This window comes from Anoplolepis gracilipes, chromosome 13, assembly GCF_047496725.1.
Source record: "Anoplolepis gracilipes chromosome 13, ASM4749672v1, whole genome shotgun sequence".
In the NCBI taxonomy this organism is placed as follows: Eukaryota; Metazoa; Arthropoda; class Insecta; order Hymenoptera; family Formicidae; genus Anoplolepis; species Anoplolepis gracilipes.
Window position 1 is genome coordinate 3,483,118 of NC_132982.1, and position 27,322 is coordinate 3,510,439.

The 27,322-nt window shown below is 37.8% G+C and overlaps 3 protein-coding genes across 4 annotated transcripts in view; 2 read left to right on the forward strand and 1 right to left on the reverse strand.

The window, feature by feature from the left end:
* Window positions 1–154: 154 nt before the first annotated feature.
* On the forward strand, window positions 155–2,203 carry LOC140672358 (coiled-coil domain-containing protein 130 homolog). Its single transcript, XM_072904448.1, has 5 exons — window positions 155–286; window positions 497–812; window positions 891–1,151; window positions 1,269–1,401; window positions 1,484–2,203. The coding sequence occupies exons 2-5, from the start codon at window positions 501–503 to the stop codon at window positions 1,702–1,704; spliced, it is 927 nt and encodes a 308-aa protein (XP_072760549.1). The 5' UTR covers window positions 155–286; window positions 497–500; the 3' UTR covers window positions 1,705–2,203.
* On the reverse strand, window positions 1,294–3,238 carry Lamtor4 (Late endosomal/lysosomal adaptor, MAPK and MTOR activator 4). The gene is made up of 4 exons (XM_072904449.1): window positions 3,012–3,238; window positions 2,524–2,598; window positions 2,203–2,451; window positions 1,294–1,537 (listed from the first exon to the last, which is right to left on the reverse strand). Exons 2-3 carry the CDS (start codon window positions 2,593–2,595, stop codon window positions 2,209–2,211), a joined length of 315 nt encoding a protein of 104 aa, XP_072760550.1. The 5' UTR covers window positions 2,596–2,598; window positions 3,012–3,238; the 3' UTR covers window positions 1,294–1,537; window positions 2,203–2,208.
* A 927-nt stretch (window positions 3,239–4,165) lies between these two features.
* L (zinc finger protein Lobe) overlaps window positions 4,166–27,322 on the forward strand; it is a 76,994-nt gene continuing 53,837 nt past the window's right edge. The window contains exons 1-3 of one of the 2 annotated variants that reach the window (XM_072904443.1): window positions 4,166–4,498; window positions 13,430–13,510; window positions 13,929–13,991. In XM_072904443.1, coding sequence (XP_072760544.1) covers window positions 4,459–4,498; window positions 13,430–13,510; window positions 13,929–13,991 — 184 coding nt within the window. In that variant the 5' untranslated portion in view covers window positions 4,166–4,458. The remainder of the gene's footprint in view (window positions 4,499–13,429; window positions 13,511–13,928; window positions 13,992–27,322) is intronic. The other variant, XM_072904444.1, reaches the window with a different exon arrangement.

The window sequence follows — 27,322 nt, forward strand, 5'->3', positions numbered from 1 at the left end:
AAAAAGGTAATACTAGCGACATCAGACGGTATATAAATGTAATTATTTACCTGAAAATGACATACCATATCATGATATATTAAACATATGTACCATCATGGTATACTGTTGATATTTAGTTTCAAAAGTAGCCTCAAGTGTCGCTAGTATATTTTACTGAAAGAAACGTCAAGATCAACGCAGATCAACGTCAGACTCAGACGTCAAACCAGAAGAGCTGAGAAAGATTGATTTCAATAAACTTCGATTGCTTTATATTTTCTCTTTGATTTAAAAAGAAAACAAGGTATATATAGTACAGAGTTATATTTTATAATTATATATAAATAGTTATTATAGCGTACACATATATATAGATAAATATAAAGTATGATGACAGGCACATACAAATAACAATTTATTGTGAAAAATTAATATTAATCAACATTACATAATTATTTATCACTAGCAATTATATTGTCTTATGTCTTGTTGTATATTAACAAATAAATTGTAGCACAATGGGAGAACGAAAGGGAACAAATTTGTACTATCCACCGGACTATGATCCTCGTGCTGGTGGTCTCAATAAGTTCCTGGGTACTCATGCATTGCGTGAACGAGCCCGTAAGCTTCACATGGGCATCTTGATCATACGGTTTGAAATGCCCTACAATATATGGTGCAACGGATGCGGTAATCACATTGGCATGGGTGTTCGATATAATGCAGAAAAGAAGAAGATTGGAATGTACTACAGTACACCGCTTTATCAGTTTCGCATGAAGTGTCATCTCTGCGACAATCACTTTGAAATTAAAACTGATCCTGCTGTAAGTCATAGTACTAAAGTGAATGAAAATGAATATTGTTTTTGCATTTAACTAAAGGTATGTTTCATCATTTTATAGAATTTGGATTATGTCATAGTGAGCGGTGCAAGGCGTCAAGAAAATCGATGGGATCCTAAACAGAATGAACAGGTTGTTCCTGAGACGAAAGAAGTATCGTGCAGATTATATGACGATGCAATGTACAAATTGGAGCATGGTATAGAAGATAAAAAAGTAGCTAAATTTCGAGATTCGGCACTGGAAAATGCAATAGCTTTGAATGAAAGTATTTGGAAAGATGACTACAGTTCGAATTGTGCAGTCAGAGCTTTATTTCGGGTATAATCATTAAATTTATTTATAATAATGTATTTATTTATTTATGCAATTAGAATACCTGATTAGCAATAATAAATTTGAATTTTTTTTCTAATTCTAATGCTTTTTGTATTGTAGGAAAAGAAAAAAGAACTCAAGAAGAAGCAAACCGAAGATCATGCTTTATTAAAAAAGACTGGGCTAGATATTGACATAGTAAATGAACACGAAGATGACATCAAACTAGCCAAATTACTTACCCATAAAAGAGGTATGTTTTACTTAGCATTTAAATGAACTCAGATGTGTGTATTATATGTTATTACACATGTTTATGAACGCCTTTTCTTTAGATACAAGGAAAAAAGGAGGCACAACATTAACACGATTGGTTTCGATTGTACGATCTAAAAATAAGAAAAAGATATTATTTTCAAGTAACCAATTAAAACGACAAAATCAAGAATCACCAAAAGTACAGGAAGTAACAGGTAACGCTAGTACCTCAAAAGTTAATGATTCAAGCGCGTCTTTAGTAAACTATGACAGTTCTAGTAGCGACAATGATACTTAGTACTTTGATATTTATCTCCATCGAGAGTACAATATATATGAGATAGATATATTAATATATCTATTATATATGTTAATAAAATGTTATGAAAAACAGATTTATCTTAAACAATGTTAAAATTTCCAAATCAAGGTGCACCGATGCCAAAAGTGTGAAATGTGATGTGTACACAATATAAAACTTTTAAAAATATTTTGATAAAATATATTTCAAGAATAATAGTCATAATTGTTATAAAATTATATGTTGGAAGAATATTCTATATTACTAATTGAAAGAAATCATTACATCAAATAAGATATTTAACCTTTTCTAAAACTATAATATATGCGATACATTGCACTCATTTTAATCTTGAAAGTGATACATGTATTCCTAATATTCCTATATAAATACATAACGATGAATAAATATCTTAGAATATAGTTGGAGTTGAACTTGTGTATGTTAGATATATTAAAGTTTGCAGAATAACTTTATTTGTTTTGCGTGCATTACTTTTATTCACATCTCAATGGTAGACTGTGGCTCAACATTTGCTGTAGTTGGAGACGGTAGATTCCTCTTCACTACATAAATCTTCTTGTTGGAAAGACATATAACATAGCAATGATCCTTATAATTGATCGATATTTTTTCAAAAGCATTGTTCAAAGGAAAGGCCTTGGGATCAACCTTATTCGTTAATGTAACTAAACTACTAATGATATTTGCTACTCTCTCATCATTTTCCAAATCTCCTCCAGACTGCAACAACAAATACAAAATACTTCACTTGTTATTATAAATCGAAAGGTATCGTTATAAACAGTTTCTTACAGTTAACACAGCACCATCCTCTGTTAATACCAAGTATCCGGTTTGATCAGGAATGCGCTCTAATGCCAACATTTTCTGCAAGTAGTTTGTACAACGGTTGATATTTTATATATCGTATGATATACTATTTTATTTCAACCAATTACTTAGCGAGAAAAGAGCGAATTAAATATTATTAAGAAAAGAAAATTGGAGAAAATTCTTCAGTATTATATCAGAAGAAAAACAAAATAAATAAAATTATAATGCAGATATTATTTATAAAAAGCATAAAACAGTATTGTCCATGTTAATTAATATAGGGAAAAAAAGAAAGATTGACAAAAGTCGAACACAATTTAGTGTTAAATTTGTAAACAAAGGTCTAAATTTCTATAAACATTTTCTCTTTACTCATAATATTTTTGACCTTGTAAAACATTTTTGTATCCTAACCTGAGCAACAAAAAACTGAAAACGAGCAATAACGAAAGAAATTGCAAACTTACATATGATGACGTCAAAGGACGGCAAAATGATACGCATAAACACTTAATGCTGATAAAATAACGTCTCTTAACACCGACGAAAATACCGAAAACAGCCTTCAAGAATTTATGTCACTCACACATGAAAGACGAACCTGAAGTACAACGTCACGCGTATGTAATATGCATGCACTAACGCCCTCTCAATAATTTTCGAAAACTGCAATATATTTGATAGATTCAAATCACAGTAGTCACAGAAGACGTTACAAACGGACGAACGGATTCCTCCGTATTTTTCGCGATTATTAACTATTCGAAAGCGAATCGTACGAAAAATTATGTGTGTAAGTATCTCGTAAAGCGTTTCTCGCATACAATTAATACGTTTATATATATATATAGGAGGATGTCAGTTTTTTGTGTATCATGGAATGGATCTCGGAACCGCTCTCGCGTATCTTATTCTCTTCGAAGCATACACGATTATCATCGGGTACATATTTGCCTGGGTTTCATTTTGTGATTAAACTAAATTAATATTGTCCACGTAAATTTTGTCGATTTCAGAGCTATTATGTACTAAACGTAAAGTATGAGCAATATAAAATGCACTCGTCATCGTTGTCGAAAGAAGAATAATCGGAGATATTTCACACGTTATATTCCAAATAATTTTTGCTCTATCGGTACGTTATCTTTTTATTCCTACATTAACGATAATATAGGAATCATACAGTAGCGTGTCGTATTCAAATTATACGTATATATTCATCATGTAACAAAAATGATAACCTCTTGCATAAAGAATACAATATTTCTACATTTTATATTAAAATTAATTGTAAAAGAAAAAGAGATGGCATAAATTTTTGTATAACTCTTGATATAATATTATATATATTCATAAGAATGATTATCCATAGAAAGGAATGCAAGGTATAGTACAAAAACATTTGGTATTTATTTTCAGAAGGTCGAACGGGAGGGAGAAAAGGATAGCGAACGCGCGTTGTGTGTGTGCGTACGTCGCGCATGGCGGCCGCGCAGCGCGCAGGTGACACGCTTGCGCAGCGCCAGCGCTCCTTTACGGCCGCGACGCGAAGCTGCCCGGCTATGTCATTCGTCGCGTGTCTTCCAAGCGCGGCTGTCGCGCTGATCCAGCGCGCTCACTCGCGTACGCCCTTGGCGCGCCGAGCGGACCACGTGGTACGTTACGTGCGTGACGTTTGATTCTCGATCGCGCGCGACTTTCGAGACCGACTTCACGCGGTAAGCCCTTTCCCGCGAGCGGGTTCGTTCGTGTCGCGTTTTCGGGACGAAGCGAGCAATACAGTGCGGAATATTGCATAGATCGTCTTCGTCGTCGTATAATTGTCGAGTGTGGTCCGCGCGTAGTGACATGCCGGTGAGGAGCCGCTATTGATTCCCCGTCCACGCTCGCAAGTGCGTGTGTCAGTGCGGTGATATGTCCAGGAGGAAGCAGGCGAAGCCACGATCTCTCAAACGTAAGTCTTGCCATTATTGTTTCGTCCTTAGATTTATTCGGGGAGTGAGAAAATGATCGTTAGAACTTTCCTCTAGAAAGACACATTGATGGGTATCGATAAACAGAAAATGTTGGTAAACGATGTGAATAGGTTATCACAACCTGTGAATATTGTCAATTTTACACATTTATCATTATCAAAATATATTCCAAATATTGTATTATTCATCGAGATTGCATCAGTCTGTAATTATTAAATGTGATTAAATTATATCGAAATGATTTCGAAATTTGAAAATTCTAATGATTATATGTTTTAATATTGTAACATTTTATGCATACATTATAATATAGACTGCGCTACGAATACTTTGAAACATTTTTTAGCTTATGGAATATATATAGAACAAAAGTAGAATGATGTTTTGAAGTATTCGTAGTCATAATGACAATTTTTTTTTTTAATTAACCAATTTATAATTGATTATTTAATGAAATACTTTTTTAACAAAAGTTTGATACAACTTTTAAATTTCTGACATTATATATCATCTCTTTAAAAAATAAATATATTTGACTGTTTGTATAAAAGGGAATATTTATAATGCTTCTTTGAGAAAAAAAATATTAAAGTAGTAGGTCTTGATATATTTTATTCTCTTTAAACTTTGACATGTATATGAACGAATTACGTTTTCTTTTTCTCTTTCTTCCTCTCTGAACCGTAAAATTACACAAATTACAGAACTATATGAATTACATATTTACAAGTAATATTTATATAAATTCAATGATATTGCTAAGAATTTTTTGTATTATTGTGAAACATAAATAAATTTTTGCGCACGATAAACACGAGGAGAAAAAATCAAAACGAAAGAGACAGACACGAAAATCTGCCGTCTCTAGACGACGGTTTTACGAGATTAAGGTTTATGAGCTTTCATATGTGTCGCAGAAACACACGAATAATAGCGAAGTTCTTGCAAGGTGTTCATTCGTGCGAAGGCGGTACATATATAGAAGGGCGAGAAAGAAGTCGGACTAAAAGGGTGCTTCGTGAAACTTTCAGACACGTGCAAGCGTGCCGCGACATAAAAGTGACGTAAGATACGCGCGTAAAAAGCCACTATTGTATGTTGTAAAAATTATAGTAATTAAAAACGAATTATTCAAGTAAATTTTAAAACTTGAAAATTTAGAACGTTTTAATAATTTCGCGATTGCGTGTACGCATTGTATTTAATTAAAATAAAATAAAAAAAAAAAAAACAAACTGTTAACCTAAATATATGGGCGTAATTCATAATATGTAAATGAAAAACAGTAAAAGTCAAAAATATGGAGTAAAATTTTTTCGTATAAAGCTTTTGAGAAAATAAGATTAAATTGATCGAATATAATTCAACTAATAATTCTTATTTATATTCATTACTTTTATTTATAGAATATATTTATCCGTTATTTCTATTTATGTATATTAATGGAAATATATCGCGGTATACTTATTCCATCAATTCTATTACATTATTCGTATAGTTTTCAGTTTTCATCGAGTTTTTGCAATAGCATGATATAATAATAAAAAGTATATGGACATATATACTTGCTATGGAATCATATCACATTATTTGGCTCCTATTAATTTTCTAAATTACGCCAAAAATTTTTTAAACAAAAAGAAAACATAACATACATATCTAACTGTGTACAATTTCCTCGAAAAATTCAACTTTATCAGTTTTTCGCTTAATGGTATCAATTATCGAGTAACGCGATGTTTATACTATTTATCCGCGCACGATGAATAGCAAAGAACAGAGACAGATAGAACAGTGGAAACCGCTGGTTGATTACGGTTCGAGGGGTGTTGGATTGTTGTAGCAAGTCGAAAGCATACGTGCAACACCGGATAATCAAAATACAGTCGCTATAAAGAGTGAAATGCAGAAAACAAAGGGAAAGGGAAGGAAGAAGGAGAGAAAAATATGAGACGAAAAGGAAAGAGATGAATCGTAAATGCGGAATAAACAGAAGGGCTGAAAGAGAAAATGCAGTGAGCGAGATAAATAGAAAAGAAAACGGAGAGAGAGAGAGAGAGAGAGAGAGAAACAGGAACGCGTGCTCAAATGAAAGAGGGAGAGGATTGAGGGCTGATCAAACGCGAAGGGCAAAAGGAGGACCGAATGCTTCACCGCAGAAGCAAAAGGGTAGAAAGAGAGAGAGAGAGAGAGAGAGAGAGAGAGAGAGAGAGAGAGAGAGAAGTACCGTCAACAGAGAGAGGCGAACGGTTAGAGGCAGAAAGAGAGGCAATAAGTGTATAGGATAGATAGAGAAGAAAACTAGAGGGGGAGGTAGAGAGAGAGTCAGTAGTCAGCCAGGATGGAATTAGGTGGAAGCCCGCGGGAGACCGGTGCTCGTCCCCGGGGAATCTCCGGCCTCTGTAATCACCAGTTCGCCTATCCTATCCAATTCTGGTCGCACTCTCGTCTTCCTCATCCTGCCTTTCGCGCGCGCATCTCGTTCCTCCGATCTCTCTCTCTCTCTCTCTCTCTTTCTCTCTCTTTTTCGTTTCCACTATCACTTTCTCCTTTGAACTTCTTCTTCGAGTCTTTTTCTGTTTCTGTTTCGCGCAATAGTCTCCTAGTTTTCTTTCATCTTTTTTTTTTTTTTTTATAATTTTTCTACGCTTCTTTTAGATCTCTTTTTTTTGGAAAGAATTTTTTAGTTGTTAAATAACAAATTCGAGAAAAGGGCAGGAATATAGAATTTCTAAGTTATTTTTCCCAAAGTATTATATTTAAAACAAACCTTACAAGTTTACGAGTTTGATTAATTTTAACTTTAAAGGCTACACACACAAAAATACGTTCACACAATCGTAAAGATCTAGCAAGCTCGCAATGGTCATACATAGTGTATATATACGTGCAGTACGGCTCTTTTCCGTTAAAATTGCGACCCTGCTACGGTGCTCGTATCATTTCTCGTTTGTCGGCGGAATTGACGATTGAGCGGAAACGAAAGTTTCGCGGTGCTCGTTTCGAGCTGGCTTGGTAGCCGGCCACATCCAAATCCCAATAGCGGACGTAAAAGGCACTCGACTGCCGAAATATTGGCGTCGGTCGATGAGCAAAGAGCGTCGTTTTGCGAATCAGGATTTAGATAGGATAAAACGTCCGAATCCTACAGCGAATTTCGCTCCGCGAAATACATATTAACTATTTTTCTCTACACAGTACATATAATCATTTCTATTATAAAAAAAATAACATTCGCTTAATGTTATATGTGGGGAATTTTTTTTCAGAATTTAAAATACAATGACAAAGCTTTATTTATTTCTAGTATTAAATATCGCAACGGTATCGAATTTTCATTCATCGAAATAATTATATTCGTTTTCTGGTATTGTCATATATAATTATTATATGACGGACATCCGGTAATGATATTTCGATAGGATATATCTCGGTATGAAAAAAAAAAGATAAAGATTGCGGTAAGAAAAATATTTGGCAAAACTGTAGCATGAGTTTACTTATTTGTCGCGATAAAAGACGATAAAAAACGTCGTCTCTTTTATCGGATCAAACTGACTGCCATTGCGCGGTCAGGACATCACGAGCCAGTGGTTAGCCACGAAATAGCAAGCCATACCGATAGTATTGCTAGTGTAGTGATATAGGGTGTTGCTAATTAATGCACGATAATGAACCTGCGCGCGACCGAAGCCGTATTAATGGATTCCAATGCCCTCGTCATAACGTGGACAACCGGTAGGTAGCAGTTGAACGGAGGATAATTGCGTTAATGGGAATATATTGGCTTGCATCGCAAGCCTTCAGTCTGTTCTGCTTTATATTTTTTAAAATAATATATATAAATAAAGCAAATAGAAATAACATTGTGTTTCAAGTAAACTTCTTTTGTGTCAAGTTTAAAATTCAATATTAAATCATAAATAAAGGATAGAGAAAAGAACATTTTTTTTTTTTTTTTTTTTCAAATTTTATTAATATTTAATATGCTACATAAATGTTGGCATTATTAATTTTATCGTAGATTACTGCTAGTTTTGATGAAAAATATATCACGTAAAAAGAAATGAAAAATATGTACGTATTTGTCAATTTATTAGTTTTTATGTCGATAATAATAACACTTTGGCAGAAATTAGGGAAATGGCGGGATGCGAGGCCGATTATATTAAATTATATTAGATTATATTAGAGAAGTCTTAATTTATCAATCTGTACACATAATACACACAAACGCGGAAATGTATACACGCACAGTGCGTTATTAGATCTGCATTATGTATCGTATGTAAATTCGGTTGCCAGCGTGCATATGCATTTCTAACGGCAAGTATGAAGGAACACCTAAATATACGCGATATATAAGCGCATTATAATTGGTGAGTAGGACGCAATGACCTGAATCATGTGCATTATGCCTCAGGAACGTGATTGTAATTTGTGCGTGCTCGCATAAATGCATAATTATCGCCCCGGAATTAATTTACACGCGCAGAAATGATTAACGATCCGGACCTCGAGCGGCGCTTGCTTATCGATGATTATTATTCCAACTTCCCTCCCCTCCCTTTTTCCCACGTTAAACAGAACTAAAATGCAGTCGATTGCAGATTGAAAGATATCTAAATTAAAATTTGTATTAAATTAAAGTATTCGAATTAAATGACTTAAGCGAAAGAATTTTATAGAAAATATAAATAATTACTTGTGACCCTACACAATTATAACATGATTATAATGTTAATTGACAATTGCTTATAATGACGTATATTATTTTATATTCAACTTTCGATTTTACATATCGATGACGGAACACTTACTTATGCCATTTTCTTCGCAGTAATATCGGACAGACGGAAGACGGTCGCGTTACCGGTATAATGTAAATTTCCGACTAAGCGTTTTAAGCCATTTAATCCGTGGTTCCTCTAAAATTTAAGCTGCTATTAGTTTTTGCAGTGACAGCACTAAGTCCTCGCCGGCGGTCATAATCGTTATAACGCGCCCGCTAACTCGGATTAAGTTATCGGCCTCTCGTTAAATATTGTCCACAAAGAGTACGCGGCTTCCCCATCACGCAACATCCAATTACATCCGTTGCTTGTCTCTCATCACACTCAATAAGTGATGTATCATTCCAAATATAAAATTAAAAATGTGTTGCATTAACCGTTCGACCGTTCTATCCCACAAGAGAGCGTTTTATATATTTTCTCTCAAGTTTTCATGTTGCATATGTCGCTCTCGAAATTATTTTGTAAAATATTAATAACACATTCGTGTCTAAGATGAAGAAATAATATACATAAATGTAAATTAAAAAACTCGTATAAATATTATATAATACAACGAAATAATATTTTAATAAACCCTATAATCTTATATACATATATAATTATATATATTTTAATAAATCATAATGTGTGCATATACATTAGGTATATGTTATTGGTTCTTCAAAAATACATTCTCCGAAGATCTTGAAAAGCGTTTGGTGTTGATACACACTATGTACGTTCGTGACAAGGTTAGATCATCCGTATGGAATTAGAAGGCGGGAAATGAAGTGATGAACTTTAGTAGAGATCAGCCGCGTGCGCGTGCTTTTTAATAGCGTGCGGAAGGTATGCGGAAGGCTGCGTATTCCGCAGGAAGGAGAGAGAGAGCGCGCGCGCGTGTCTTATACAAAAGACATACTCGAGAACGCATTCCCGCGACGCGGCGGTATTCCTTTGAGAAGCGGCCACCCGTTGACAAGTCCGCAAACTTGGCGTCGCTTTTATGGCGATACACGTCGCACGACAGCCAGACGTCGATTTAACACATTCTCTTTCTAGACTTTTTTTTTTTTTTTTTTTGTTTGTTTGTTTGTTTTTCTTTCACGAAAGTCTCTGCTCGATCATGAACAATTGACAGATTTCGCTTGTGAAAAATGAAAATAATTATAAGAAAATATCAGACAATGAGATAATTATTATAATTAAATTGTCGAAAAAAATATTTACATAAACATTATAATTATGATATCTTTCTCTCTCTCTCTCTCTCTCTCGTTATATTTTCTCTGAAATAAAAAATGACATATTATACTGATATCATAATCCGACAAATATGCAGAAATGTATACACCGACCGAACGTCGTTGACGTGTGTCGCGAAAGTCGGTGTGACAGGTACCAAAGCCCCTCCGCAATATTCCCGGGCCCTCAAGGAAGCAGATGCCTCGCTGACGGCGCCGGAGGGGGTTTGCCGGCGCCATCGCCGGCGGATGCTCGCGTCCCTCGGGAGTCTGAGTCCGCGTCAGAGCTACCCTGGGTACGCGGTCCCTCGGGATCTCCCTCGACTTCCCTCCCGACAATCCTCCTTTCCCTCCCTTACACCCACCGCAGTAGCAGCAACGGCCCTTCCCAATGGCGGTGGCTGTCTGCCTGCCTGCCTGCCTGCCTGCCTGTCACGGACTCCAAGACGTACGACGGCTGCAACGCGGATAGAGATATCGCGCACGGCCCGGATATAACCCGCAGGGCGCTCCTTTATTCACGCCGTATCGATTAATGACTCGCGGACCCTTGCGGACTTCCGTGAGGATTGACGCGTCCCGCGGGACGCGCCCCGGCGTAACCGGAAAGGGTTACCGGAAAGGGTTTTCAACCTGCGGAACGCTTGACATGAAACGAGAGAAATTTCGTGGGAATAAAATTCTTTGTGCCAATTTTTAACTTTGAAATATCATTGAAGACTGATATCTTATTTTAGATACTAATTAATGCAACAGACTTTTATTCGTTATAATTAATTGTCTTAAAATTTATATATAAAACCGCTACTATTTTAATAACTGACAATGAGATTATTATCATTGAATTAGTCCAAAAAAATAAATAACAAAAAAGACTTGAAATATTTATAAAAACATTTTAAATCTTTCGATAAATAAATCTATCTGTTAATTTCTTAAACATCTAAATTTACATGAAACATTTTTTTTATTCTTAATTTTATAATTATAATGCAGCGCGCACACAAATTTGAATGAATTAATTTCAGATAAATTAGACGGTAAAAGAGTATCAATCAAAATAAAAAAAAAAAAAAAAAAAAAAAAAAACATTATTGGAAAGGCGCGATATACTTTCATCGCGAAAGGCATTATCGAGAGATGGAGGCAACTCGAAGGGTCCTTGTAGAACGGGTTAAGCCGCAATATGCAGTTATCTTGGCGAGCATGCATGCCGAAGCTATAATAACACATCCGTTTAACGTTAGCCACAGAGCTCGTGCCGAGATTGCAACCTGTATTTTCGTGAGTTTACCTCCCCCTCTCCCTTCGCTTTGCCAACCTTGCCTCGGACCATCTTGAGAATGGCGTCATCTAGGCCAGGTCGTATTACGTGGCTTGTTGCGGAACGATATACACGCGTTATAGGTATGTGTGGAGAGGGTGCCCTCAAGCCGATATAGCCGATTCTACTCTCTCTACCTTTACGATTATTGGTTAAGACTGGCCCGTCTCATCGTCAAATTGTTTACGATGTTTTACGGTAAATTGAATTCGCCGATGTTCGGCCGGTCACATGAATTTCGCATTTTTCCAGAAATAAAATCGCGTTTTATTCAAAGAATATTTTACCCCATAGAAATGTGCGAAGAAAAATTGATATATTATAGTTCTCGGTCCGACATTAATCTACCGAGCACGCGTTTCGTCTCGATCCTCGACAATTAACGCATCAAACTCGCCGAAAGTCCTCGGTTACACGATGATGGATGAACCATTAGTACACAGAGTATCACGCTAGGGCTCACACGAACCGCGACTTGGCGTAAGACACGCCTGACAGCTGACAGAGTACGGAGGGCGCGAAGGCGTACGATCAAAGGATGCGGTGCCTTCTCGCGTCGTGTCTTGTAGAATATTTAACACCCATTGCCTCGTCTGCAGATTTGACACGCTCGTTGTTTCTCGTTGCCTGACGGCTAACGTGTGGTTAGAGATGAGTTTCCACGGAAAATCGCATGCGTTCCATATTCCGTTTACCAATCATTAATTCTTTCAATTCCTTTCAATCCTCCGTCGACCATTTTAATGAAAAATTTTATAGCATACACAGGCAAATATTTTTATTTTAACTATTAATATAAATACAACTGCGCTGCAGTTATTCATACGACTGATAACAGCTGTTATTTATTCAGCTTTGTAAGCATAGCTTTTTGCGCGATTCAAACAAATCAATTCGCAGCAATTAGCAGGGAAAGTTTACGCTGTTTGTTAGCTTAATCAGTCGTTAACAGTAACAAATGTTCGCGTTCGGATAAAAGTTCAACAACATGATAGAACGAGGGACGCACCCGGGTTTGACACCTTCGGAAACTCGACGTAGCGCAATCGTTAGAGTGGCAAGTTTGCGGCGCAAACTCGCTGTGCGACAACGAAAGAGCGAATCACCGCGGGGGGAGGGGGGGGGGAAAGGGGGAGGGTGACCGGGCGGTAGGTCGGAGCCATGCAAAATAACAAACGACCTGTTGGCCGCGCGGACGGGGGTGTAATTTTTTAAGTTTAATTCTGCGGTCCCACGTGACAAACGAGTGGCAGCGCCGCCGTCGTCCTGTGCGTCGACCGGGTATATTTTACGGCGAAAACACGCGGCTAGGTTGTTTCATTTTTGACGATACAGCATCTCGACGAGATAGTTTTTATAATTTTTTATGAGAGCTAAAAAAATTTATATATACAACGATGGGGTGATTTGACAAATTTTCTGTAGCGAGATTTAAAGCAAGAATGTCGCATTTATCACTTGTACTTGGTATAGCTGTAGATTCTGCTCTTTACCGGCGATATGCAAATGTATGTAATAGAATTAACGGTTGCGTCTCTCTCTCTCTCTTTTCCTCTCTTTGTGCAGGGGACGAAGAGTGGGACGACGGCAACGAGCAGAATGTCCTGGAGGCGGCCGAACAGGATAACGAAACGACGGCGATTAAGCGTGAGTGTTATTTGTTAGACTGCCAGCTCTCTCTCTCTCTCTCTCTCTCTCATGGACTTTTTCTTTAGTATTTACGTACAACAGGTGGCAGTGTTTGCACAATGTATCATGTGAGATAAATAAAACATTTTCCATACTTTATATAATAATAATAATAATAATAATAAAAATAATAATCAGTTAAGTAATTAGAGAGACAAAAAGATTTAAATTAATTAAATCATTTATTCGTGAATTTATGATATTTACTAATCTTTTACTCAATGAATTTTAATATAATATAATATATATAAACGTTGATGTTAAGCACAGCACAGTTTATTTGTCAAACATAATTTTTCAAATAATAATTAATGAAAAAATGAAAAACTTTTTTTCGAATGAAAAATATAAATAATATTGATTGAATGTGTTTCAGAGGACGACGAAGAGGAGGAAGAAGAGGAGGAGTTGCAACGGGCATTCAGTCGTCAGTCAGAAGGTAAGAACTATTATTATATATTCAGTAAAATTATATTATTTAATAAAAATGGACAAAAATGGTTAAATTTTAGTATTTAATAAAGTTAATACTAATTAACAATCACAATTTTTCCATCGATTGGATCATAATAGTTGTTCTCTCGTAAATTTTCAAAGTATCCAATTTAAATAAAAAATATCCTCGAAAGCACAATTATATAATAAATATATAATTTTTCTTGATAAATATTCGGAGTAAAATCAAGCACTTTGCGCAATGAGAACCCAACTGTCCCGCGTTCGTCCTTCTTTGCGTAACAATGCAAAGAAATTGCGAGAGAAAGAGAAAAAGAAAGAGAGAGAGAGAGAGAGAGAGAGAGAGAGGACAGTCGTCGCTCGGTGCATTCCGGTGCATTACTCGAATTGCCCTACGGGCAGGCAACAATGCGCCGGGATGCATCGTCATTGTTCGAAGGTGTTCAAGAAGCGCGATCCCGCTATAAATCTCATGAATATGGGATTCCTTGGCCCCCGGAGGACTCGCCGGGACGCGCGACACGTACCCATCCCAAGCACGAGTGCACGTGCATCGAACAATATGCTGCATCGCGCATTTTTCGCCGCTTTCCCGCGCGCGCGAGTGATCAGGCGCGCGTCGGTTTTCTCTCTGCCCGGCGACAATGACAGGATTTTTAATTCTCATTGTGGTCGCGGCTGTTGTGCGCCAAATATGCATGTTGGATTATTTTATCGCGAAGTACTTCATCGACATTCGAGATCAATGAGAAACGCGTGCTTTTTGCCCCCGTAGAGAAAGAGTAAACGCGCAAAATATATTTCGCATTTTTTAAAATACAATATTATAAATTTATCTCACTCGATAATGGGACCATTGAATAGCATGTATTTTAAATTCTCCTATTGATCGATCCGACTTGACAACTTGATTTCGTCATTTTCTTTTTCCACAAGTTCGAATTATAATTTCATTACAAATAAACGATCGTAATCTTACGGTTTAAATTGGTGTAATTTTCGATTGTAAAGGTAATTGTAATTCGCCAATATAAATTTTCAATTGTCGCCGATGGGGGAAATTTCAACTGTGTGACGTAACAGATTAAACGAATAATACCCCTCTCGCGACGTCTACTTTTTCGTTTCTTCCCCACCGGGGTCCCCCGATAGTTTCTTCTATCCCAACTATTTTTGCGCTAAGTAAAATTTCCGCGTCCCCTGGCACGGCGTTGTGCCCTACGGTACCGTCCCTGTTACGTAACTAGCGAAACTGTCTCGAAAGATTCGTACCTTTCCCAAGTATCCAGCAGTTTTCCTCCCCGAGGAGGCCGGGAAGATCAAACCTTTATCCGCTCCCCCGTACGTATATATACGGCTCGATTATTATTTCAGCTTCGCCTTTCGCAAAGTGTACTTGCGCGCGCGCTTTATACCCGGAGGTAAAACCGGCTTGGAGAAGCTCGCGAAGAACGAGGTTGCCTCCCGCAGGAGGCGGCCCGCGCTCCCGCGGGAGATGCCTCGTCCGTCTGCTTACCTGAAAACATCGGGCTCTGCCTTGGCTTCTTTAATGCTCCGTGTACCTATGCCGCTTATTAAACCATTGGGACATCGTTATTCTTTCTCTTTCTCTTTTCTCATTTTTCCATCTGTGAAAACTGCCTCCGCTCTTAATGATTTGTTAATATTGTTGATTAGTAAAACTAGTTTCTTTTTTTTTTTTTTTTTTTTTTTTTTTTGCCTTGTAAGAATTTTTTACAGCCAGCCCTATAAGTTGTTACCTTTCTTTCTTATCGTTGGCATTCTTTAAGCATTCGAAAAAATCATTTTCGTGCTTGATAAATGTATTTGATCTGTAAAATTGTATGCTTTTAACGATGATATATTATATCAGTAAGATACCGTACACCCACTTTAAACAAAATATGCAACGAGAATACCGGGTCAGAATATCTTCTAAGATATTAGTGTCGAAGTTATACGTTTCACTTTCGAGTCTTTAAAGTTTACTGTTCAACTAGCCGAAATGTAATTGGCCTGACGTGTATATCTGTGGTATATTCTCGTGCGTGTGTGTGTTTTTTTTTTTTTTCCTAACAAACTTTGAAACTGAACGTCACGTGTCGTGTTAGCCAAATAATATTGTGAGAAACAATGCATCCACTTACGCGTATCGATACGAAAAGAATATATCAACGTACACGAAGAAAGCAAATCTTTTCTATCTTGGAGAGTCTGAACGCACGCACAAATACTTTTGTAATCGTCTACGTTTTCAACGTTGTACGTACCTACATTTTCGAGACCTTTTCCGGACGCATTAATAATTCAATGGATGATTTCGGCATACCGCGAGACGCAATAACGCGTTTACTACCCTAATTTATTTAAGGCAAGGCGATAATTAATGCGCGGCACATACGCCCCGCGGCGATAGGAATTTCTAACATTTGTAACGCCCTATCTAACCATGCGATTACTCCGTCGAGACGTCTCTGCATCCTAGGATTGCGGAAGCGCATCGATCTCTTCGAAAATATCGGCTTAAATAATATTTAATTTATAAGCAGACAAAAATAAATATACGATCTTTTCTACATTTTCTTCTCAAGTATATTTGACATAATTTAATAACAGTCCCCGCATCACAGAATTACAGAAACACATCGATGTCTTAAAAATATAAACTTTAATATTATTTAAGCATCTGGATGCAAACAAAAAATCACAAAATAAAAATATCTCCACAATAAATGAATAATATCTGTTTTCTTCTCAAATCTACTTGTTTTAATTTAATGATAGGGAATCTCTATAAATAACATATTTATTGTGTTTTAAATTCAGACTATTTTCAATAGTATTTACGTAACTTATTATCATCAACGTATAATATATCTGTAACGAGTTCATATTGTTTTCGAGTTTGAACCATGTCAAAGCTATTTTGCAAGCATATTGTTGGTCGATATAAGGGGATTTTGGTTACGAGATAATATATCGACATGATATGCAGCGTAGGGATCACCTTCGCCATCTGCGCCACCCCATCAGCATTTCGAAAGGAATTGGCCCACATGGCAATTCTTCTTTCGTTGTATTAGAAAGGGCTACGACGCGGATCTTTTAAGCCGAAGCTTGCCAAACTTGAAGGAGCATTTCTTGATTTTTTTTAAACCGAAACAATCAGCAATTATCTACGAAACACATATATCATACAATTCTCGTATTTAAATATAATTGTCCAATTGTAAGAAACATAACAAAAAAAAATTCATGTATAATACATTGTTAGATTAAAATGAATGAAGCGTAAACTTGATGCGAATCGACGAATAATTTCCGTACGTTTGCAAAGATACGAGCCTTGAACATGACACCTCGACTCGCGCGGGACATCGCTAATGACTTCACAACGAACTTCCGGTAACACAACAGAGGCAAGCGTTCAAACATCCCCGTGCGTATTATTATCATTATCCGGGGAATATCGGCTTCTCTCCGTAACAATACACACGGAGAAAGGAACGGAGATAGAGGAAGAGAAAGAGCGAGAGAATGCAGGTTAACGCCTTATTGTAGCCGCCAGCTGAAGAAATGACGATGGAAAGAGAGAAAGAGAGAGAGAAAGCGACCTTTGAAGGGCCGCTACAAGTCACCCCCGCCGGGACTCGATTATTCAGCCGGTCGAGTTATACACCCGTGAGCTTTTCTCCTTTCTCTCTCTCTCTTTCTCGTTGTTACACTCGAACATAGCCAATTAGCAACCGTCGATGTTTTTAACCTCTTAACATTTCCCCCCCCCCCTCTCTTTTTTTACGGGATAGTCAATCTCCTCGCGCTTTAGATTCTAAAATAGACAAGTAGGTAACCAAAATGAGGTGATATATTCTATATTCAATTTGAAATCGACTTTAATGACTTGACTCTTGGATTTTAATAAGGTTTTTTTAGGTACTTTTATCCGATACACACGTATTAAAATAAATATTGAAATAATTTTGAAACATTGAATTATATACATGAAGTTTTCAAATATTGAATTTTCAATTTTTGAAATATTGAAAATATTTAATACAAATATTGAAATATATATATATATATATATATATATATATATATATATATGTATAATATTGGAATAATTTTTTTTCCCAACACATAATTGCGAATTTATATACTTGTAACTGTGTATCGACCGATGACCAACACGCGTATATAGCTCTCTTATCTCGTAAACGTCTCTTTCCCTTCCGTTGACGAATCACTGGTGTCTCGGCGAAAAGTAATGCGAGCTAAATTACACGGCGCGCAAAACTTTGGCGTTGCCCGCCGTAGAAATTGTCGGACGGATAAGCGAAAAGTTGCCGAGCCCGCTCTCGTGACAGATTGAAATCTCTGACATTAAGAAAATGGGGGATCTCGAATCCCAATGGGGAAAGCCGACACAACCTCCTCGGGCCCGATGGTGGGTGACGGGAACGGTGCCGGCGGTCGACGGAGAAGATTGTAACATCACTCGGAATATCCTTCTCTCTCGCGAATTGTCTCGCAGGATTTTGCGATAATTGCTGTGACAGATTCGATGGAAATTCACGACGCAGCAAAAAAAAATTTTTTTTTAAATCAAAACCAGAGGAATAAGAAGTGCTTTGTTTGTAAAATTGTAGAAGATTACATTTGTTGCTTGGAAATTGGTCGCACATCGCATAATTAATAATTTACAATTTTATTGGTCAGATTGTATTTCGGTAACTTAATTTTGAAAAATGTATAAAAGGATACAGGTTTTTTTATTTCGAGAAAAATATAAATTTACAAATATAAAAGATATAAAAAGAGGAGGTAATAAGAATAAAACCATTCGTATGCAAATTTAATTTTTTATTCACAGTTACAGTAATATATAAAACATTAAAATAATAAATGTAAAACATAATCGCATCGAGCGTTCTTGATCTTGACTTCCCTCTGGGAAGTTGGAAAGTCCTGTAGAGCCGGTCGGTACAGCTGCGACCGAGCGGAGGCTGCGAGGAGAGTAAAGAGGGTGGCCGATGGGGGAGGTTTGGGAGGGCACGCTCTGAGGGTGCGGCAGGGGATCAAGGGGGAAAGGAGGGTATATTATGGGGAATGCCAGGGGAATCCCGAGGGACTCTAAGAGCAGCCCCGTGCGCATGCGTCGAGCTGATTAGTTCACCTCCTATCCCTCCTCTCCTCACTCCCTCGCTGCTGTCCTCTCTCCCTCTTTCACGTTCCCGAGTGCTGGCAGCGCCAGAGGAGAGCATGGACTCCCTCGGGACTTGGCCCCGCTGCCTCTTCGCGCTCACCTACCCTCTTCTCCTCATCGCTATCTCTCTCTCTCTCTCTCTCTCTCTCTCTCTCTCTCTCTCTCTCTCTCTCTCTTTCTCTCTTCCTCTCGACCTCTACCTCTCTATCTTTTCATCTCTCTTCTTCCTCATCTCGCGCGTTTTCTCTTTTTGACTCTTTTGTATCTCTCAGTTTCTCCTCCCTTCGCGGTTTCCTACCTTTTCCTTTTTACGTTGTTGCGTCTTATGTATTCCCGATGCCGGCACCTACTAATAAAACTAACTCTCTTCCTCTCTTTCCATCCCCTTCCTATCCATTCTGCTGTATCTGTCTTCATCTCGCTCTATATCTCGGTCCGGCTCGTCCCTCTTCTCGCTTCATCCCCTTTATCCTATCTAGCACGTTTCTCCTTCTCCTCTTGCTCTCCTCTTCGTCGGGCTTTCCACGTTTTACGTCTTATATTCCCAATACAGCGTCCGCTAATAAAGCTGTATTTCGCAAACCCCTGTGGATTCTCCGAACATTTTGGGAAATCGCGTTTCCATGGTGCGGTCGCAATTGCATGTTTCGTCGGGTCGATGATGAGAAGCTCACGAGTGACGTGCTATTGACAAAATGCAGAACAATTTTCCGTTTTTTCCATCACATTTCCTCGAAGAGCGCTCTCGATCACATTTTTCGTAGCGCAAAAATATGTAGCAGACTCGTCGTTTTTATCTTATTGTTAGACGAAACTAGAAATTTTTGACTCGTAAATTCTACCAGCTATTCGATCGGAAAAAATTGTTGACTTTTGATTCGTTAATTCTTTTCTCTTCTGTTTTTTTTTTTTTTTTTTTTTTTCATTAGTTTTCTCTCTCACTTAATTATTACACTTATTTCACTTATCATATAAATGAATATTTATCTTTTAATGAGACGAATGAAACTCTTTTGTCTCATTAAATATAAGGATAATCAAGTAACTGTAGTCGATCAATCAGAGTTTAAAGCAGTCGATTATACTTGATAGCGTATCTGTGTGACCCGATCGATTTTTTGTTTATTTTTGCCGAACGCATTTACATCGTAGCGGATCTTCCGCGACAAAGCAGGCAGGAGTCACGAGTCTCAACTGACTCCTGGATCCAGAAAGCAGGCAGAACTGGCTTTAGGTACAATGGCGCTTTCTCGACGCGACTGTACTTGGCGATATAAGGGTGTCCCAGGTGACGAGCTGCCTCGGGCCGTGGCACAGCTCCTACGTATCCCTCGGGACCGACTCCAGGTCCCTCTATCTCTCTCTTTCTCTCCCCCCCCTCTCCCTCCGTCTCGCTCCGCTCTTGCCGTTGTTCATCCTCTTCATCTCCCGCTATTTCTCCGCCCGTCCTTCTCTCTCGTACGTGAAGCCACACGATGAATCCTCTCCACGTAACTGTGTATCTTCTGTACACCTACGCTTACGTCTACCAGCTCGTGTACATCTCGCGCGTACACGCATATATACATACATACATACACATACGTACACATACGCGTCCGCGAATACGGCCGAATTCGCAAAAGTATGTATTGGAACACACATCGCGGGTAATCCGTCTTCTTTTCCCGGTTGCATTCTACGGTGACGTTTCCGCTCGCGCGGAACCGAAGCGTATTTTGCAGCCCTCGCAGACGGATGTACTGCAGGCGAAAGAAGCGATAACGTCGGCATACATGGAAAATATATGCGATACCGTCTCATTATAAACTAGCTCTTTCTCGATGTCACCATTTGCCATCTTGTTCGTAATACAATTGCATCGTCGCACGATAAACTTGTACAAGTGCGCAGCTGCGTTCGCGATCGCGAGAATTTAGGTCGGTCTACGCGCGACGTATTTACATGCGAGCCGTAAAATACATATGTTTATCAGACAATCTGTTTTTAAGAAACTTTAAACATTTTAAACTGTCAACTTGAAAAAACTATCCAAGTTACTTAATATTATTAAAATTAAATACATTAATATTGTTTATTATAATAATATTGTATATATTAATATATTTAATATGTAACGTTATATATAATATACTAATATTATAAAATATAATCTTTATGATAATATTTAATACTAATTTAATTTAATTCTAGTTTAATATTTACCAACTAATATAATATTATAAAATATATTATAATAATATTATATATAATAAAATTTTAATTTTTACATAAAACACGATTATATAAAGTCCAACAAGGATGTATATCTATAATTTTATTAATTCTATAAGCTTAAATTTTGTGACGATTTGTTTTCAAAATAATAATGTAACAATCATGTAATACTCTATTATTTTCGCAAACAATATTTTGATTGAAACTTGATTGATTCTCGAAAGTAATCTTCTTTGCAAAACGTGACTTTTCTGATAAATTCACTTCCGTTTGCGCGAAGAAGCTTTCTCGAGAAGCTCTTCCATGCGAAACGGTATTACGAAGTGACATTTTGGTCGTGCTTTAAGTTGAACAATCCGTCCAGCACACCATGTCTGAGCGAACTAGGAATGGCGAACTCTTCTTTCGAGTGCGAGATTAGCGCGACATTCCGGAGATTAGTTCGGCGACTGCAATCGCGACTTTGCTCCAGTGGATAACTGACAAAGGGGAAATGCCACCTGTTATTTCCTTCCCGCGAACGAGAGAGTAACTTTTCGAGCCACGCTTGTAAATAAGTCCGCGAAGAGAGGAAACTGGATGAAAAACTCATTTAATAATTAGGACTAATAACTCGTGGCACTCATTCGTCTAGGCTCTCTTCAGCTCCGCTAAAACTTAGTAACTTGAGTAGATAAAAAAGTCAAGGTATCTGGAGGCCCAGATAGTAACGATCCTTCTAAAACCTCGTTCTCTTTCTCATCTTCTCATTTTTCTCAATCTTTACATTAAGTAGCTTTACACCTTTTGTAAACTGAAATTTGAATGTCTCAACAATATATAGAAATTTTATATATTTATTTGAAAATATAAAGTAAAATACAAATTAAAAAATAATGATAATTTATTTTATTAATTATATAATTGTATTTAAAATTATATTTTACTTTAGAAAAATTTACATAATTGATAAAAACAAAAAGAAAAACACAATTTTAAATATAATTTAAAACAGATGCGTATAAATTTTATTTTACATAAGTTATTCAAAGTTTAGCACTCTACGTAAGTAAATTGGCAACATTTAGATAAAAATATGTAGCGCTATCGCAACTAATACCATTAGCGGAATCGGTCGCGACGATTAAATTCACGACACACCGAAGCAGCGAACTTTCTCGCGCGATCGTGGAATACATTCGAGATGCATCGCGCGAGAAGGGATTTCGGTCGATGACGTTCCTAAGGTACGTCGGGTGAGCTTTCGTATCGAAATATAACGAAAGCAGCCGTACACCGGGAGAGTATCTGGGGACCCAAGGGCCGAGCGCGACGCAACCCAACTTTAACTTTTGCGCGAACATACGGTATCGGGTACTGCGCTAACTTTATGCTAATCTTCCCTTCTTCGGGTGTACATCCCCGCCACTTGTACAATGAAAACCTACGTCGCGGAGAAAACTCGTTCGCATGGCATACTTTTCGCGGCCTGCGAGTCGAGTTTAAGAAAGTACGGACACGAAAGAGAGGTGTTATTTTTACATATTTTGAGTTTTTTTTTTTTTTTTTCATAAATTATAAAAAGTTAAATTTATGACAAAATCCATGAATATCAAGCTTGTAGTATTTTTCTGGATGGAATGATGCAATACTTATTTGTATTTCCTTAATCATGTATTTTTTTTTACCTTAGTATATATGATGTGTAACAACATAGTAAAATTTTTTAAGATCAATTTTTTTTATAAAGTCGTGATATTTTAAGCTTAACTTTTCACTAGTCAACTTACTTAGTAACGTGGCTCCGAGATAACGTTCTTTTATAAGTTGAAATTGCGCCCAGCACTTTCGCGAAGTTCGTACCACGGCATGCGGGATGAACCGTAAAGGAGTGTACACACTTGCGTGTCGTAAACGCGGACGTTATACGAGGCCGTAAGCTCTCTCTCGCGGAAATCAGTTAAGCGAGGAATTAGTGCGCCGGCGAACTCGAAATTACAGCGCGTATACGCGGCTTTTGACATGGTCGGAAAGGGTGGACTGCGGGAGCGACCCTTGACAAACACGAATGCGTTGTTGTCCGAGAGGGCCGCGTATAAATTTCGCCGGGTGGCACGCTTCATTTAAGTACACCGGACAGCGTTAAAGCCGCTTGAACTTTCGGTTTAATTCGAGACACAGGGAGGAAGTGTTATAGGAAGGAAGTTTGGTATAACGTACACTTCTCTTTACATTTTTTTTAAATAAATCAAAAAGGAGAAATGAAGAAAAGGAATATTATGTATACCTTTTACGTATAATATTTTTCATTATTATAATATATTATTATTTAATTTCATTATTTAATAACATTTTTAACGCCCAATTTTATATATAAGGGTACATATGTGCGAGAATATCTAAGATTTTAATATACACTTGTGACTTTTCATTATTTATATCTTTCCATATCATATTCTCCTCTGACGAAAGCAATTACATTTTTCAAGCGTAAGCGCGAATGCTCTAACTTTTTTTAATCGTATGTTTCAATGTGTTCCATAAATAAGAATGTCAATATTTTTTTCATTTTATTCATTTATTTATTTTTTTTTTTTTTTTTTTTTTTATAAGAATGCTAAAAATGATTTCTCAACAAATCGGTGATGTATAACTGAAAACGAGACGCACCTCCAGAAACATTGAGCCAAATTAATTCCTATGATGGCCAATATCAAACATACGCACACACATATATATATATATATATATATACGGTCATCCATAGTGTATATATATACATGCGAGGATACAGAGCTGATAGTCCTGCAACGGCAAAGTACAAGGAACAGCCATCTTTCTCAGAAAGAAATTAAAGTTTTCCCCGAGGTATAGTCTTCCTCTCTGTACCTCTCTTTCTTGTCTTCCCTCCCCTCGTCTGTTTCTCTCTCCCTCTCTCTCTCTCTCTCTCTCTCTCTCTCTCTCTCTCTCTCTCTGTCTATCTCTTCTCTTCTCGCTATCTTACGTCGAGTCTTGCTGTTAGGGCCGGGAAGGTCGAAGGATACTGCCGTAGAACGTCGTGAGATGCCGTAGGGTGGTCGTAGGGTGGTATCGGCTAGCCCATTGCTATTGTTTGTGACGCTCCCCGGGGACGGGCCTGCCCTTAACAGTGGCATGTGCCGATGACACTGTACCGGGTGTCCGCGATACCACTTGCTTCCGTTGCCCTCGTGTCTGTTTCGATTATTAGGTAATCCAAACATTATCCCCCGGGATTATTAAATGAAGGATTGCGTCGCGCGTTTGTCATTAAAAGTTATGAAAATTTTGATCACGTTTCATGAGTTCTTTCTTTTTTAAACGAGCGTAATACAACCGTTTGTATATCTATTTTTGGACATGGCATTTTGTAAGATGATCTTCGCGTGTACATTCAGATTACATGTAGTCACGAATTATGAAAATTTATTCCGCGCGTGCTTCATTATACCTACCATACCGATGGTCCCGAAATTAGCTTACGGAAATACGAGTGTGTGCCAGCGGTGTCTATTATTTCCGGGTGAATTAGCCGGTTCAAAAGTCGTCAGCGGCGCCGGCAACTGCAATTCCATTTCCGGGCAAAGGGACCGCACACCCGTGTTTTATTTCGTCGGCGGTTTCGGCGATGGCGTCGATGATATCGGCCGAGACGGCCAATTAAAAACATATCAGCCAACAGGGCCGCTTCAAATTTGAACGCCGATCGAATTGAAACGTCCGGAAAATGTAAATTTTGATTTGTTCTTTCGCGCAAATCAATGTCAATTATAACGATGTAAAATCAAGTATTTGAAAATATTAACCCACTCTCTGTAATTCTGACTGTATATATTTATATATATATATATATATATATATATATAAAATTCTTAATGTAAAATTCAAGTATATTATATATAGTATAATATATCATATATTTCTATGTAATATTATAAAAAGGAAAAATTTGAATTCTTGAAATAATCACACAAGCTTATATAAGGTCGTAGATAAAGATAATGTTAAAGATTTTAATAAGCAAAATAATAGTATTGCAATAAGACGGTTTACGCAATGATAGAATTAAGCGTATCTCGTTAATGAGGAAAATATAAATTATAGGGTAAGCTTACTATAATAATTTGTATTGTCACGTGACGCTACTGCTCTCCCAATCTAGGGGTCGCCGGCGCTTAATTGGGCTGTCATTACGACGCCTTGTGGGACTCGATTTAAATTACGTAAAACGATAGCGCGACGTTAATGATAAAGCGACGACACGTCTATAATCTAAAAATAGTCCTGTAATCTAAAAATTATTTTCCCGTCGCACGCACCTTTATTTCCCGTTATTTAAATCTAGTTATCACGAAATCACAAGGCACGGAGAATCGCAAAAATATAATTGTCCATAAAATATTCATTCCCCGTAAGCGCGCAGTCTGAGAGACTCGCATACTTGAAACATACTATCACATTACTCGGATAGTAGTCAAATATACATTGCCGTCGATACCAAGTATCTTTACCGTGCTTTACCGTAGATAATAGCTATGTAAAGTACGTTCGATACCACGTCGGAGTATCGTGAGCATCTTTACCGTACCGTCACGTACCTCGGGCGGAATTCCAATTCCTGCGGAATGAGAACCGCAACTGTGAGAGCCACTGGCGCGATCCCGCGGGACCACTGGGAGCAGTGGGAAGCCTCTGTACCCGTGCTGGGGCTATACCGGGCTACGCCGGTGGAGAGGGCGCTCCCCAAGGAGGTAATTACCCTCCCTGCCACCGCCCGACCACCCACAAGCCATCGCAACTTCAACTCCTGCCGGAGTTACATGCTAATACAAAACCAAAACCGGTTCCCAACAGCTTCGCTCGCCGCCCCGTCGAATTCCCAAAATTCATATATATATATATGTGTGTGTGTATATATATATATGTATGTACACCGCGTATATACAATGACGATAGCCACGGGCGTGTGAAAAATGATGCTGGATGTCGCGATGCAATCGATTCCTAGTATTTACGCGTAATATCTGACCGGGTGTGTGCAAGGGAGAATGCGATTAATGTAATGTACATTGTGTAAAAATTGCGATGGCAATTTTTTTCGCAAATTAAATTATCGTCCATGCGAAAGGAGAATCACGTGAAAGGACTCTGTTATCCGCGTTACAAGGTTTTCGTTACCGCATAATGTCGACGTAATCATAACATTGCGCATATACTTTGGCGCAATAGGAGCTGGCAAAAATGCATATGTTGCTTTGAACGTAAAAACAGCCGGATTAATTTTGCATCCAAGGATAATGAAATAATAAATACGTGACGACTAGAAATTAGCGTGCTGCGCGAGTTATAAATATTTCGCGTTTTTTCATCCTTTTTCTTTTTTTCTAATAAAAAGAGAACAATAATGATTATTTCACGCGAAGGAATCTCCGCGTGTTTTTTTTTTTTTTCCAATTTCCCACATTCCACCTCGTTATAAGAGCGAGAGTTTGTTTTTTCCGCGCAAAAAAAGACTTTTATATGCCATCTGAAATTTTTATTTTATATTTCGTGGGCCGCGTGTTGCGGGCCGCGTCGCTGCGCGGCCAATTCGTTTTTTAATTGGCAAATTTATTTGTCGCGTACCGTACACGCGAAAACGTACCCCGAAATGCCGCGTCGCACAACGATACAAGAATATTACGATTTTACGTCCGCGACACGCGTATCACTCGCTCGATGACATTCTAGCCGCACGGAATGTCGAGCGTAATGGTTCGATTTAGGTATCGGATGACGGCGATATCGAAACGATTTTGCGAACGAGAGAGCCCAGCGGTTTCGCGGCGCGAATTAAATATTCGGCGCACAAATCCAGGGCACTGCACAAAAATTCGCGATTGCGTGCCTAGAAG

Bases quoted from the DNA above. Each gene is read 5' to 3' on its own strand.
- LOC140672358 (XM_072904448.1), top strand. From the start codon at position 501: ATGGGAGAACGAAAGGGAACAAATTTGTACTATCCACCGGACTATGAT. The intron at 1,152-1,268 runs GTATAATCATTA...TTTGTATTGTAG, and splicing joins CAGTCAGAGCTTTATTTCGG to GAAAAGAAAAAAGAACTCAA. The intron at 1,402-1,483 runs GTATGTTTTACT...CCTTTTCTTTAG, and splicing joins ATTACTTACCCATAAAAGAG to ATACAAGGAAAAAAGGAGGC.
- Lamtor4 (XM_072904449.1), bottom strand. From the start codon at position 2,595: ATGTTGGCATTAGAGCGCATTCCTGATCAAACCGGATACTTGGTATTA. The intron at 2,452-2,523 runs GTAAGAAACTGT...TTGTTGTTGCAG, and splicing joins AGGATGGTGCTGTGTTAACT to TCTGGAGGAGATTTGGAAAA.